The sequence below is a fragment of the Vanessa cardui genome, chromosome Z, assembly GCF_905220365.1.
Source record: "Vanessa cardui chromosome Z, ilVanCard2.1, whole genome shotgun sequence".
Lineage (NCBI taxonomy): Eukaryota > Metazoa > Arthropoda > Insecta > Lepidoptera > Nymphalidae > Vanessa > Vanessa cardui.
Window position 1 is genome coordinate 16,646,892 of NC_061154.1, and position 12,821 is coordinate 16,659,712.

Consider the following 12,821-nt stretch of genomic DNA (forward strand, 5'->3'; position numbering starts at 1 on the left):
CCCGCAATCATCGGTAAAGATGCACGCGTTCTAACCACTGGGCTATCTCGGCTAGTCTCAGTTCCCTTAGCTGCTTCCAATGTCAAAATTCCTGACTGAACCCCAACTAAATGATTAGGCGGAAACGAGAAGGCAGTCGGCTGCAGCCCAGGCAGCGGCTGCGGCCCAGGCTATCGAGGAGGCCCAAGCGCTCCCTCCCCCTCCCCCCAACCACGCGCCGTGGGGGAACTCGCATAACGGTGGTAAGACATCTCACCTCCAATATATATAAGCTATACTTGTATGTTTATATGTTTTCATAGACGTTTCGTTTCGAAGTGACCATTTAACTTTGCTTTGTTTTTCTAAAAGCGTATCATTTTAAATAAAACTAGTTATAACGGATTTTAATCGCGTATTTTAATTATTTTGGACATCCCAACGTTTCGAGCACTTTACAGCGTTCGTGGTCACGGGTAGACTAAGGTGGCATTTGTCTATTTGAAGTAAAGTGCTCGAAACGTCGTGATGTCCAAAATAATTAATATACGCGATTAAAATCCGTTATAACTAGTTTTATTTAAATGTGTAATAATCGCGAAGATTTAAGACAGCGTATCATTTTGTCAAAAATACTCAGTGTGTCGGATTTGAACGTTGAGCATAACTTCGTTGAGCATTGGTTACCGAAGGAACGGTTAATATTCTTGACATTATCTTAAGGCAATTGTCTTCAGAGGGTCCATTGACCCCTCCTGTTCTTAATAGTAAAGGTAGGCCTGTATTATTAAAAACAGGAAAATAAAACTAGTGTCAAAATGTATTCCATAAACATAATTTGTGTGGCTTACAAAAACAATACAAATTAATTAAAATACATATAATTTATATTCATTAACTCGATGCGACCATTATTCATACATAAAACAATAAATAGTGATCTCATAGACTTTATACGCTACTAATACACAGGATATAGTAACAATAATTTCCAGGTGGTTTCTGGGATACGCAACCCAACTCCTCGAAACCCGAGAAGCCCCAGGAGCCGAAAGCCGAGAAGAAGAAGAAGGTGGTCGTCTACGCTCCCAAGAAGGAGACTTCTCCGGTGGCCGAGTTCGAAGCGTGGTGCAGCAACGTGCTGACCTCGTGGAGCTCCGAGATCGATGGTTAGTTAAATAAACAAAAAATATGTTGTTTTGGTGATATTTATATAACGAGGAGGAAGCATCTTTTTTCTTTTAAATATCACTGTTTCCACTGTCATGTGTATTACGTCATACTCACGTCGCCAGTACGTACGATAAAAAATAAATAATCTTAATTTCATTTACACATTTTAATATATGTAATAGGTGTACAAATAAGTTTTGAGGGGTTTACAAAGGATGGTATAACTAGTACTACATCGCATTGAACTATCTTGAAACTTGTGTATTCACTATTCATGTTAAAACGTGTCCATTTTCCTATCATAGGAACATTTACTTCGTTGAAGTGTAAACGACAGGCATTTTTGAGCCCCAACAATGTCAACTTTTGTGCCAATTAAACAGTTTTTGCGGGAAGCGCTGCTTTTTTGTTTCAACTTAAAGAAAAATGCAGCTGAAGGGCATCGACAGCTATGTGAAGCGTATGGAGAGTATGCTCCATCAATAAAAACATGCGAATATTGGTTCCGACGTTTTAAAAATGGTGACTTTGACATCAGTGACAAAGAACGCGAAGGACGGCCAATAAAGTTTGAAGGCGCTGAGTTAAAGGCATTATTGGACCAAGATTCATGCCAAACTCAAGAGGAACTTGCTAAAACCTTGGGAGTGACTCAACAAACGGTTTCAAGCCGTCTCAAGGCATTAGGTATGGTGCAAAAAGAAGGACATTGGGTTCCGCACGAACTCAAACCGAGAGACGTCGAACGCCGTTTTTTCACGTGCGAACAACTGCTCCAAATGCAAAACCGGAAGAGTTTTTTGCATCGAATAGTGACAGGAGATGAAAAGTGGATCGAGTACGACAATCCAAAGCGCAGAAAATCCTGGGGTAAGCCCGGCCATACCTCAACTTTAAGGGCCAAACCCAATATTCATGGCAAGAAGATAATGCTGTGCATCTGGTGGGATCAACTTGGAGTTATCTACTATGAGCTACTCCAGCCTAACGAAACTATCACTGGGGAACGTTATCGACAGCAATTGATGCAATTGAGTCGAACATTAAAGCTGAAACGCCCCCAATATGACAAAAGACATGACAAAGTCATCTTTCAGCACGATAACGCTCGGCCACATGTTGCTAAAGTTGTCAAGGAAACTTTAGAGGCACTGAACTGGGATGTCCTACCACACCCGCCATATTCGCCAGACATTGCTCCTTCGGATTACCACTTGTTCCGGTCCATGGCTCATGCACTGTCTGAGCAGCACTTTACTTCTCACGAATATTTGAAAACTTGGCTTGATTATTGGATTGCCTCAAAAGATGAGGATTTTTTTAAACGCGATATCCGTATGCTACCTGAAAGATGGGCAAAGGTAATACAAAGCGACGGGCAATATTTTGAATAATATACACTGTACCAGTTTTTCTAAATAAACATTCAAAATTGAGAAAAAAACCCTTAAAACTTATTTGTACACATAATATTACACGCTTACATTTCTAATTTGCATGCTTGCTAAAAAAATTATTGTTGTTTTATTATTTAATTCATAAATAATTAAGTAAGTATGATTTTTAAAATTAAAATGAAATATTCTCTCCTGTAATTGTATTGATAAGAAAACGCAAAAATTTCCTGCGTCTTGAAACTACAGTTATTTGATAACTATGATTTCGATAATACTTGAATGGCGCGCAATGTTTCCAGTTCCGACGTTCGTGGGCTTCCTCAAGGACATCGAGTCGCCCTACGAGGTCAAGGACTACGTCAAGTGCTATCTCGGCGAATCGAAGGACGCCAATGATTTCGCCCGACAGTTCCTCGAGAGAAGGTACGTCGTCACTCGAATATAATGTAAAATCACGCAAATTGATATAAGAATTCGTATTCATGATTGTATATTGGGATAACTGGCTTGACGAAATAAAACAGGCGAATTTGGATAACTTAGAAATCGTGTTAACTGAATGCCGGTATGATCGCTAATCACCGTCGGAACGGTGTACATAAAATATGACTTAAAAAATAACTTATAATTGAGCGCTTCGGATTGCTCTTTAAACTTATCAGGCGCTCGAACAATGATCCTGTCGTGTTCTTTAGGTCTAAGTTGCTCCGGGTCGGTATGGTGACCCCCTCGGACGACCTTTGCTCCCCCGCCATGGCCGTCAACCCTCGGACCTCGCTCTCAGACTATCAGGAGGTGAAGGTCGGGACTCTTATCGCATAACGAGTCTTTTTTTTATTATTTCATTATTATTTACTTTAAGTTTGACACACTTACACCCACAGATATACTCCAACAATAAAACAAAATAATGATTTTCACAATTAAAGCGTTCTCTATCGTCATCAATAAGAGAACTTCTTTTAAGCAACGGAATGCACGGTTGCGAGCCCTTGGTCTGTAGTGTGACATTACATTTAATGTTTTCTATTTCGATCTAATTTGAGATTATTTGCACTCTGCATTTTTGTTGAGTTTGTTTTTGTTTGATTAAGTGAATTAAGTAATACGTATCGAAACATTTCAGAGACATTTCGTAAAAACCTTTCAACTGATTCCAGGGCAAAGGGAAGAAGTCGAAAAAGAATAAAATGCTCAAAGTCGACGCCCGTATCCTCGGTTTCTCCGTGACGGCCGCCGAGGACAGGATCAACGTCGGCGACATTGACACCGTATGAGACGACGACTAAATTGACTACTCGCCATGTGATATCACCCGGAGGTATTTAATTAATGCACTATAAATTAGAAACGGTTACGGTGCCACGACGCCCGGTGGTATCCACCGGACGTCGGCGCCGTGCGCGTAGACATTTTTTATAAAAAAAACGTTTTCGACGTCAATTCGCTAGGAAATACCTTCGGATCTAGATCTCTGTCCGTATATAGCTGAGAACAAACGTCTTATTGTATCGACGAGTGTGGGTCCTCAGTGTTAAGACGAACGGTCGTTATTCAATTATGTAACTTATATACTTAAAAATAGAATTCAATTCGCTCTGAATTTGATCGCGGTTCAAAATTGCCATCGTATTCGTTAAGTGTCTCACAACAGAGCAGGTTGTGCGAAACGTGTTTAATCATATGATATAAATGAACTTTTTAAATATTATTAATCCGTAGTTTTTAATCTATGTCCGTGAATTGAATTCCCGTGCAATGTGCTGCATAAATGTATAAATAATTAGACATTAATTTATTGTATACAATATCGCATTTTATAAACGATGAAAAACAAAATACATATTTTATTTCTTACAGTTAAAGTAGTTTTTGCAAATATGTAATTTATTACAAAATTTTATTTTAACCTTATTGTATGCGGTTAAGAATACATTTGTAAGATATCAATATAGCAGTATCGATCACTTGTTACCCGTCGAGCAATTTAAGGACTTTTAAAAACCTTTTAAAGACACGCTTGTTTTTAGCTATATAAACATTTGTTAATTATCCAAATTAGCCAATAAAACATTTATTATTATGTCATTTTAAAATAGTAATAAACTCTCATTAAAATTAATATATAAAGAGAAATATCCCTCTGATGACAAACAGTACTTATCGCGTCCTGCGCACGCGCACGACCTTATTTCCGGCGGCAGCGATTCTCGAATACTGCTATAGTTATATTCTTAACCGCCAGTAACTGTTGTGAACGTATATAATAATATGTGCAATTTTATTACGCAATTAATTTATGTATTGTCAATAAATTTATTTTATTTGTATAATAATTCATGACAGATTTAATTAACAACGTACATGTAATGATTTCGTCCTTTGTAGCGTATTAATTGTTGTTTATCCGCGAGTTGTCTCTAAACGTCGCCCGAAACGGACGTGCTTTTGTGATTGTATCGAATTTATGTATATAGGTTTCGTATAAATTCGATTTCACATAAAATAATTAAATTTAAAACAAACTTTACAATGTACTCGATTTTATTGATCGATTTATGAAATTATATTTAAATAATTAAATGTCAGTTTGTTCATCTATAAATTCTAAAAAAAATAGTTGTAATTTAAATACTAATTAACAGTTAAATTGTATGTAGCCTATTCCGATCGTTACAGAGATAACCAAACTCAATTCTGGTATATTGTACATACATTGATAACAATATTTAATATATACATAATTATTATATAAAATATATTAATTTTACCTTGAAATCAAAGGTCTATTACAGCTTCTACATAAAAAGCCATAGTGAATATCATAGATAACTCAAGCCAATGAAATCGCGTCAATTTGATGCGACATTTCCCCAAGTGGTCGGCGTAGGCTATGAAACTATCGTCTCGACGACGTTTAGAGATGTTTAATGTTAAATGTAGATAAGTAACTGATCGCCCACCCTACACGTGTTTTGTTACGATACATATCGACTGTTTGTTTTCTCAACGTACAAACGATCCCTTGTGACGTACACTCTGAACACTTATTTACTTTTACTGATCGAACAGTTCGATTTGTCTTAATGTCGTTTGTATCGTGATATTTTTTAAAATAAACAGTTTTTTTTTAACCAGTATTTAAATAGGTCTTGGAGACTTATGCCAGTGGCAAATTTTTAATACATATTGTACAATTTTTATATTTTACAAGTTTTGCACGTTTTTTGGTTTCGAGGTTATACTTATTGATTTATTAAATAAGTGTTTTCTGTGGTGCGCAGTTTACTAGAAAATGATCAGTCGATATTTCAATATTAGCGTCAGTAGCGACCTCGAGTGAGGGTTCTCAATCTCAAGTCAATTGTGTACAATTTGTTCCCGACGCCGAATGCCTAGATAGAGTAACAAATCAAATCAACGTCTGTATACAGTGTCGTCCCCGTCTCTGTTAACAGACGTTTTTAATATATAAGGCAAATTTTTGTGTTTTTTTTTTATGTGTATGTGTTAAATCCTAATGTTTGATTATTATCTGTAACCGTTTGTACATACCATGCTTCATATCCTGAGCGTGTCTAGTGTATTGGTATACATGGTGTTTATATTGTAGTGAGTGTATCGAGTCACAGGCGGACTGTCGCAATATTAATGTTAAGCTAAGTGCACACGACGCGTATCTTTCGAATCGTATACGTGTTCGTTTCCCATGTAATGTAAAGATACATCTTGTTTGCATTTACGAAATTCAACCTTTTCCACGTCTATATCGAGTTCAATTTTGTTAAATATTAAACATTGATCGGCTTCGAGAGTGTTTATCGAATTGAATGATACAATGCCTAAGTGTGGGGAAGGCTGAATGATAGGTATATGAATTTACATTAAAGTAGAACAATTATTTATATACGGAACTCGAGTAGTTGGTTCATAATTTTTATAATATACGATGTTTGTAACTTGAGACCTGTAACTCAGACTAGATGTAGTTTTGTAAACTAAACTGAAACATAACATTTGTCTTTTCTAAGTAACGGATATGTGAATCGTAATTTTAAGCGTTTGAATTTTGTAAATGATTTGTTTTAGAATCGTTATTTGTATAATGAGTGGAAACTCCAACTATAAATGATTTCGATTTAATATATTGTACCGTATTCGATGTGGAATTAAATTCTTGAACGAGTATACGGATTGTGTCCACGTTTGTGTTGGTGACGGCGTTCCTGACCCGACTGTTGTCGCATCGTATAACGCGAACAGTCTTCGAGTTTTAACTTCAAACGCGTATTACTTCCACAGATTCAAGTTTCCCCTGACAAATATATTCTCCCCGATCGCTCATTTCCCTCGCAGTGCATTGACACGATTGGACAAATAGTTTCCCCAAAGACAACATCAACAGTTTGATCAGGAACGTTCCTTGCAATACTCATATCAACATAATCGCACTCGCGGAGAACAGTGTCCGGTTTGCATTCGAAACTATCGGACTGTTTGTATTTAATAGTAAAACTCGGTCGGAACGATATTGCGTGCTAGTTTATAATGACTTTTGAATATTTATCGAGTGCCTTTCCGCTTGCCGGCGTCTCGGTGTGTGTTGAACACTCGCAGTCTCGCGCTACCGATAGCCGATGGTTTGACATGAAACGTATCAAACAATTTTGGCGCAGTTTTTGAAAACTTTGTTTATTTAAATTTTGATTTGAGCGAATATATTTCATTCGTGTCGTCATTTGATGTATTGGCCATCATCACAAGTTACGACGAAATTTGTATAATTCGTACGTTAGATGCTGCCAATGAAATATTCAACGGGTAAGTTTGGGGCTCGGAATCAGAATTAAACGCCTGCGACTATTCGCAAAGCGTAAGAAACGATTCTCGAACGATTCCGTGGACGTGTATAGTTTTAGCTACTGCGTATTTTATTTCGGAATGCGCAAATCGCCCCGCACTTAACCAATGGACGTGCCGATTTATTCGAAACGATTTCAAATCCCACATTATTCTCGATTGTGATTTGTTTTATAATTTTGGCGCCAGAATCGTTTTCTCAAACCGCGCCATAAATTCCCAGTTTCGTCGCGACTAAATCAGGATAGCTCTCCGCTTAACGACTGTGAGTCGTACAACAAACGCCGGCGCGTCACGACTAATATACCAAAACACAAAATCGCTAGATACAATTAACATTAAGCTCTCCACGCGGTCCGATAGTTCACTTAGACATTTCGTATTTCACTGTGTTCAATATTATATCATAATCGGCCGAGCTGTTTAGTCACGGTCACACTATGCCAACGAGCGGAGCGAACACCGTACAAGAGGCTTATTCTGAGTTCTGAAACAGTATAAGTTTCAGGATGTGACGTTTCTAAAGAGATTATCGTAGGTTTCGAGACGAATGTCTCTGTTAAGGTACTCGTGCGTCAAAGCGGTCTGATTCCCCAGAACGCGTTACCGGCATTTGGATGTCGCTTTGTCCCTTCGCCCCGCTCGCCGTGTGGCCCGTCTTAATATAATGTAATCACGTATATAATTAAAGTATATCAGTGTACGCTAATTATAAACTATATTAATGAGCATGTGAACTAATGAATGTTAATTGTTTCGATTTTATTGTATCATTATGTTTTAAAGACGTGTAAATATGATTTTAGAATTAAAATAAAATAATTGATCACTGTACCTGTATTGTCATTATTTTAATTGTACCTGTTCTGTTTAATTTGCTTCAAATTGTGTAAAGATTGACTCAGGATCGAATCTGCGAACTACTTGGTATTGTTTGAAATAATACTTTGTTTCGATTGAATTATACAAATTTAGTAAAAAATATTTCGTAAATTTTCTAAAATGTTAACCTTACCGGAATAAATAAAAATATTAATAATAAATAAATAAATAATAAATAAATAAATAATAAATAAATAATAAATAAATAAATAATAAATAAATAAATAATAATAAAACCAATAATTTTCAGATCAATTGTAATGTGTAATTTTACTAATCCACATAGATACACATATCTGAAGTACTTATCTTCTAGTTCTAACTATAAGGGTATGTTGTAATTTACGCAAATAAATTAAGGAATTAAGCTGTATTCGACTTTGATCCACGATGCAGTTTAAGCAAACAACTACAATCCATTTCGAGTTTTATCTTATTTTTCTATTAAAACACGTCCTTGCCTATATCTAATTTGACTTACCGCATCGATAATGACAATATCTGATAACACTATTTTCAATCAGCTATTTAATTGGAAATAATATATTTTGTGACGTAAACTTCATATAAATAAATATAGAATATCTTATGTAATGATGTATAAAAGTGCTTATTAAATACGATACACCAAGATATCGCTCACTTGAACCATTTCTTGAGTGTATGTATATGTCAATATTGAGCAGCAACACTATTCTGTAAAGTCACTTCGTATCTCACTCGTAAAATTATAGAAATCGTCTTACATTGTTACGCTATTTTGATGCGCGTTTCCTTTACATAATTTAATCATTACAGTTATTGTTACAACTTAAATTTTAACATAACATTCAAACTCAAACTCAAATTCCTTTATTCAATATAGAAAAATTACACTTACTTATTGATTGTCAAATAAACACTACCACCGGTTCGGAAAAAGGAACACCCTGACCTGAGAAGAACCGGCGAAAGAAACTCAGCGGGTCTTTTTTTTTGTCAAATTAATAAGATACATAGTAGTATATGATTAGAAATAGCCAGGAGGCGATCGTTTCATGCCCAAGGTGTGCTATCAAACATAAACTCGCTAATTGTATAGTAACCTTATGCACACAAGCGTTCCTTAACAATTTTTTTAAATTTGGCGACAGAATCATTTTGAACGCTTTCTGGGATCCTGTTGTAGAAGCGTATACATTGCCCCACAAAAGAGTTACTGACTCTATGCAGTCGAGTAACAGGAGTAACAAGATTGTGTTTGTTCCTTGTACCAATGTTATGAGAATCACATTTTCTCATAAAAACATTAATATTTTTCCGTACATACAAAACATTACAAAATATGTATTGAAAAGCAACAGTCAATATCTTTATTTCTTTAAATCTGTACCTTAATGATTCCTTGGCTCCTAGGTTATAGATTGCGCGAATAGCCCTCTTCTGCAGCACAAATATAGTTTGGATTGCGGCTGCGTTACCCCAAAGCATAATACCGTAGGACATTATACTGTGAAAGTAACTAAAATTGTCATACATACATTGTCATTACATTTGTGAAAAGGAACCAACCTCTTAGACACAAAAACCAAAGAGGTCATTAAACACAGTAATTTTTTTTTTCAAACCGGTCCCATTTTGATGTCACAAAAACCTCATCATATTTGGCTTTTCCTCGCATGCAAATGCTTCGTGTGATACTGTTACTTGCTGTGTAATATATTGGCAAACCTGGACAGACGGCGCACCTAAATACTTGGCTGGAACCACCGTAACCGGACTGAACACAACAGCTTGTAAAATATACAGTTATACATAAAAATCAGAAAAAGGTCATTTCCAGTGTGTGAAAAGTCTTAATTTCGTATAAAGAATCTCTTGATCATAATTTAAAAGTATTTTTTAGTTGGGTTTTTAAGATTTTTTGAATAGTTATTTTCAAATATTATTTCACTATAAACGTAGTTCAAACTGTATGTTCCATTGACTTGAGAACCAGCAGTTGGGGGCAATGAAAATCCAAGTTAAAAGAGTTAAATAGTAAGCTATGTTTACAATCACGTGTAACATAGGACGGTCTGCAATATGTGCCACCTCATGTTAAGTGGCAATACCGCCCATAGACATGAGTGCTGAAGAAATATTTATCATTCTTTACATAGCCAATTCACCAACTTCTGTAACAAAAATGTTATGTTCTTTAGCTAGTAGTTAGCAGTTTAACGTATTCTAGTTGGAAGTATGAGTGAGTACAGTACATTACTGTACAAGCCGTATTGCTGTCCGATGAAATAATTCCTGTAAGTCAGTGCCATCAACGCACAACACAAACCTGAGTGCATGCCTGCAGCTGCCGCTGCAACTACAACCGGGGTAGAGTGCGTTATTTTTCCAGCTTTTTTTCTAGATAAAATAATGTTACAATAAGTCAAGGTGAGATGTCTGAGGTTATACAACATGCGATTCCTGTGACGCACGCTCGTTTATAATCTGCATATATTTACATATTAAATTATATACCTGACGCTCTTAATTACTCTCATTGTACACGTGCTTATGCTATACAAAATATATGTATACCATTTTCTAAAGCAAAAATAGACCAAAGTCAGTAAGACTGAAAATTCAAGCTCTTATCCTCTGATTATAACACGGTAAGATTATTTTGTAATCAGTGCAAGTGTCGTCGAAATCGCAGCTTCATTAGCTGAAATCGGCTTAAGAATCAATTGCACAATAACACGAAATCACGCAAACAAGATAAGGACAAAAATAATACAAAATACTACATTTTCAACCTGCACCTACGTTAAAATATGTTCAAGTAACTTGTGCATAAACTACGAAATAAGTATTTAGAATTAAAGATTCACTTTAATTTGTAAATCAATAATTTAATCATTCCAAACATTTCCATGTTTGTAATAAAATGTTCTAAAATAAAATAATTTATTTAATATATATTTGTGTTAACACTTCAAAATAGACGAAGGACTTTTCATTATAATAACGAAACATTTAGCGCTAAAATAACCATAAGTGTTGTAAATCCCGGAACGTAAACCCATAAGGAAAAAGTTGGAATGTCCACGACTTTAAAGCCTCTTTCCACGGGCTCTTGATAAGATGAAACGCAGTACACCTTGACGTTTAATTACTACAAGATCAATTATGATTCGACAGTTATCTTGTAATTTAGTTCAACATTTAACCTATAAAAATCTCAAAATATTTATTTCATTCAATTATGTGTATTAGCAATAACTTATAAGTCGATACTTAGTGCTTCCAATGACAAGATTAAAGTGTCAATGCGTATCGAGCCTCCTATTCGCTACACAAGAATATTTAAAAAAAGCTTTACTGACAAATACTTAAAAAAAGAAAAATGGCTTTTTTCACAATAGATATTTAGCTTAAAGTTTATAGCTTAAAGTCGATGTAATAAACCAACTAATTTTATGGAATAAACATACTACAAAATTAATTAAGATTATTTAAATATTAATAACTCTCAGTTTAACAAAAAAGCAAAATAAGTGTATGTTCTAATTTGATTCAAATTAAAAATTTAAAAAAAAATACATATTTTTCTTATGCAAGAGATAAGATGTAATCAATGTTAGTATGTTATCGTCGTTAGCAAATAATTAGTGAACGTTGGAATTGATTATAATAATCCAAGTTAATATTACTAAAATGGGGCAATACCTGGTGGTTCCGTATAACACATAGACAAGACAATTAAGAAATTTTAAAACAAACGTACAACTTAGAAATACAATGGATTTCCTTTTGTTTTTCAGACACAGGTCACTTAGATTTTAATACACAAGTATTTTTGATTAATGCTGATATTTCACTCGCTCACGTGGATACAACGTTCCACCAAAACGCTACACAGAGCCCTTCCACCACTAGGACGATGTATAAGTACAATTGTAACTATTCATCAACAACTATTTCAGTGCTGTTTGTTATTGAGTTATAGATACAAGCAGCCGTTATCAATTTGCGCTACAAAAGCAATAACGGTATCTTCTAATTTAAAAATATATACTGTACCCTAATTTTCAATATTTATCAAATAACAGTTCAAGTTATCATAATTGTAATGCAAAATCTTGTTATTGGTGTCAGTTGGTGAAAAGGCTTCGGTGTAAATAAAGTTAGCACGTAGAAAAAACAAAATGTGCACCTTGATAGGTGGTGTAATCACCACCGTGGTGGGACTCGTGCTGGTGGGAGTGAGCTGTTACCTGAGCTTCGGACTGGTGCCTAATATAGTCGACGACATCATCAGAAGCGTAAGTGTGGACGAATCCCATATTTAACTACCCAATTTTGAACACGAGAACTGTAATAATATGTCGTAGCTCATGTATTAAAATGTTATCGTTTTATTATCACTCTAAATCTTGGAAAATCATTGCATTTCCTTTGATTATAATCTTTGGTTGATATATTTACTATTGCAAACATTTTAACTAAACATGTATGAACATAATGATATATGTACTTACCGTAATGCTATCCCACATACATCAGTGG

At 35.2% G+C, this 12,821-nt stretch overlaps 2 protein-coding genes across 7 annotated transcripts in view; both read left to right on the top strand.

Annotated features, from left to right (window-relative positions):
- LOC124543001 (GRB10-interacting GYF protein 2) overlaps positions 1 to 5,154 on the top strand; it is a 58,192-nt gene extending 53,038 nt beyond the window's left edge. For 5 of the 6 annotated variants that reach the window (XM_047120979.1, XM_047120983.1, XM_047120982.1 and 2 more), the window contains 5 exons: positions 119 to 242; positions 975 to 1,148; positions 2,849 to 2,972; positions 3,245 to 3,350; positions 3,710 to 5,154. In XM_047120979.1, the coding sequence (XP_046976935.1) occupies positions 119 to 242; positions 975 to 1,148; positions 2,849 to 2,972; positions 3,245 to 3,350; positions 3,710 to 3,826 (645 nt within the window). In that variant the 3' untranslated portion in view covers positions 3,827 to 5,154. The remainder of the gene's footprint in view (positions 1 to 118; positions 243 to 974; positions 1,149 to 2,848; positions 2,973 to 3,244; positions 3,351 to 3,709) is intronic. The other variant, XM_047120981.1, reaches the window with a different exon arrangement.
- Positions 5,155 to 12,380: 7,226 nt separating this feature from the next.
- LOC124543162 (sensory neuron membrane protein 2-like) overlaps positions 12,381 to 12,821 on the top strand; it is an 83,330-nt gene continuing 82,889 nt past the window's right edge. Inside the window, exon 1 of the mRNA XM_047121234.1 lies at positions 12,381 to 12,577. Within this exon, the coding sequence (XP_046977190.1) occupies positions 12,461 to 12,577 (117 nt within the window). The 5' untranslated portion in view covers positions 12,381 to 12,460. The remainder of the gene's footprint in view (positions 12,578 to 12,821) is intronic.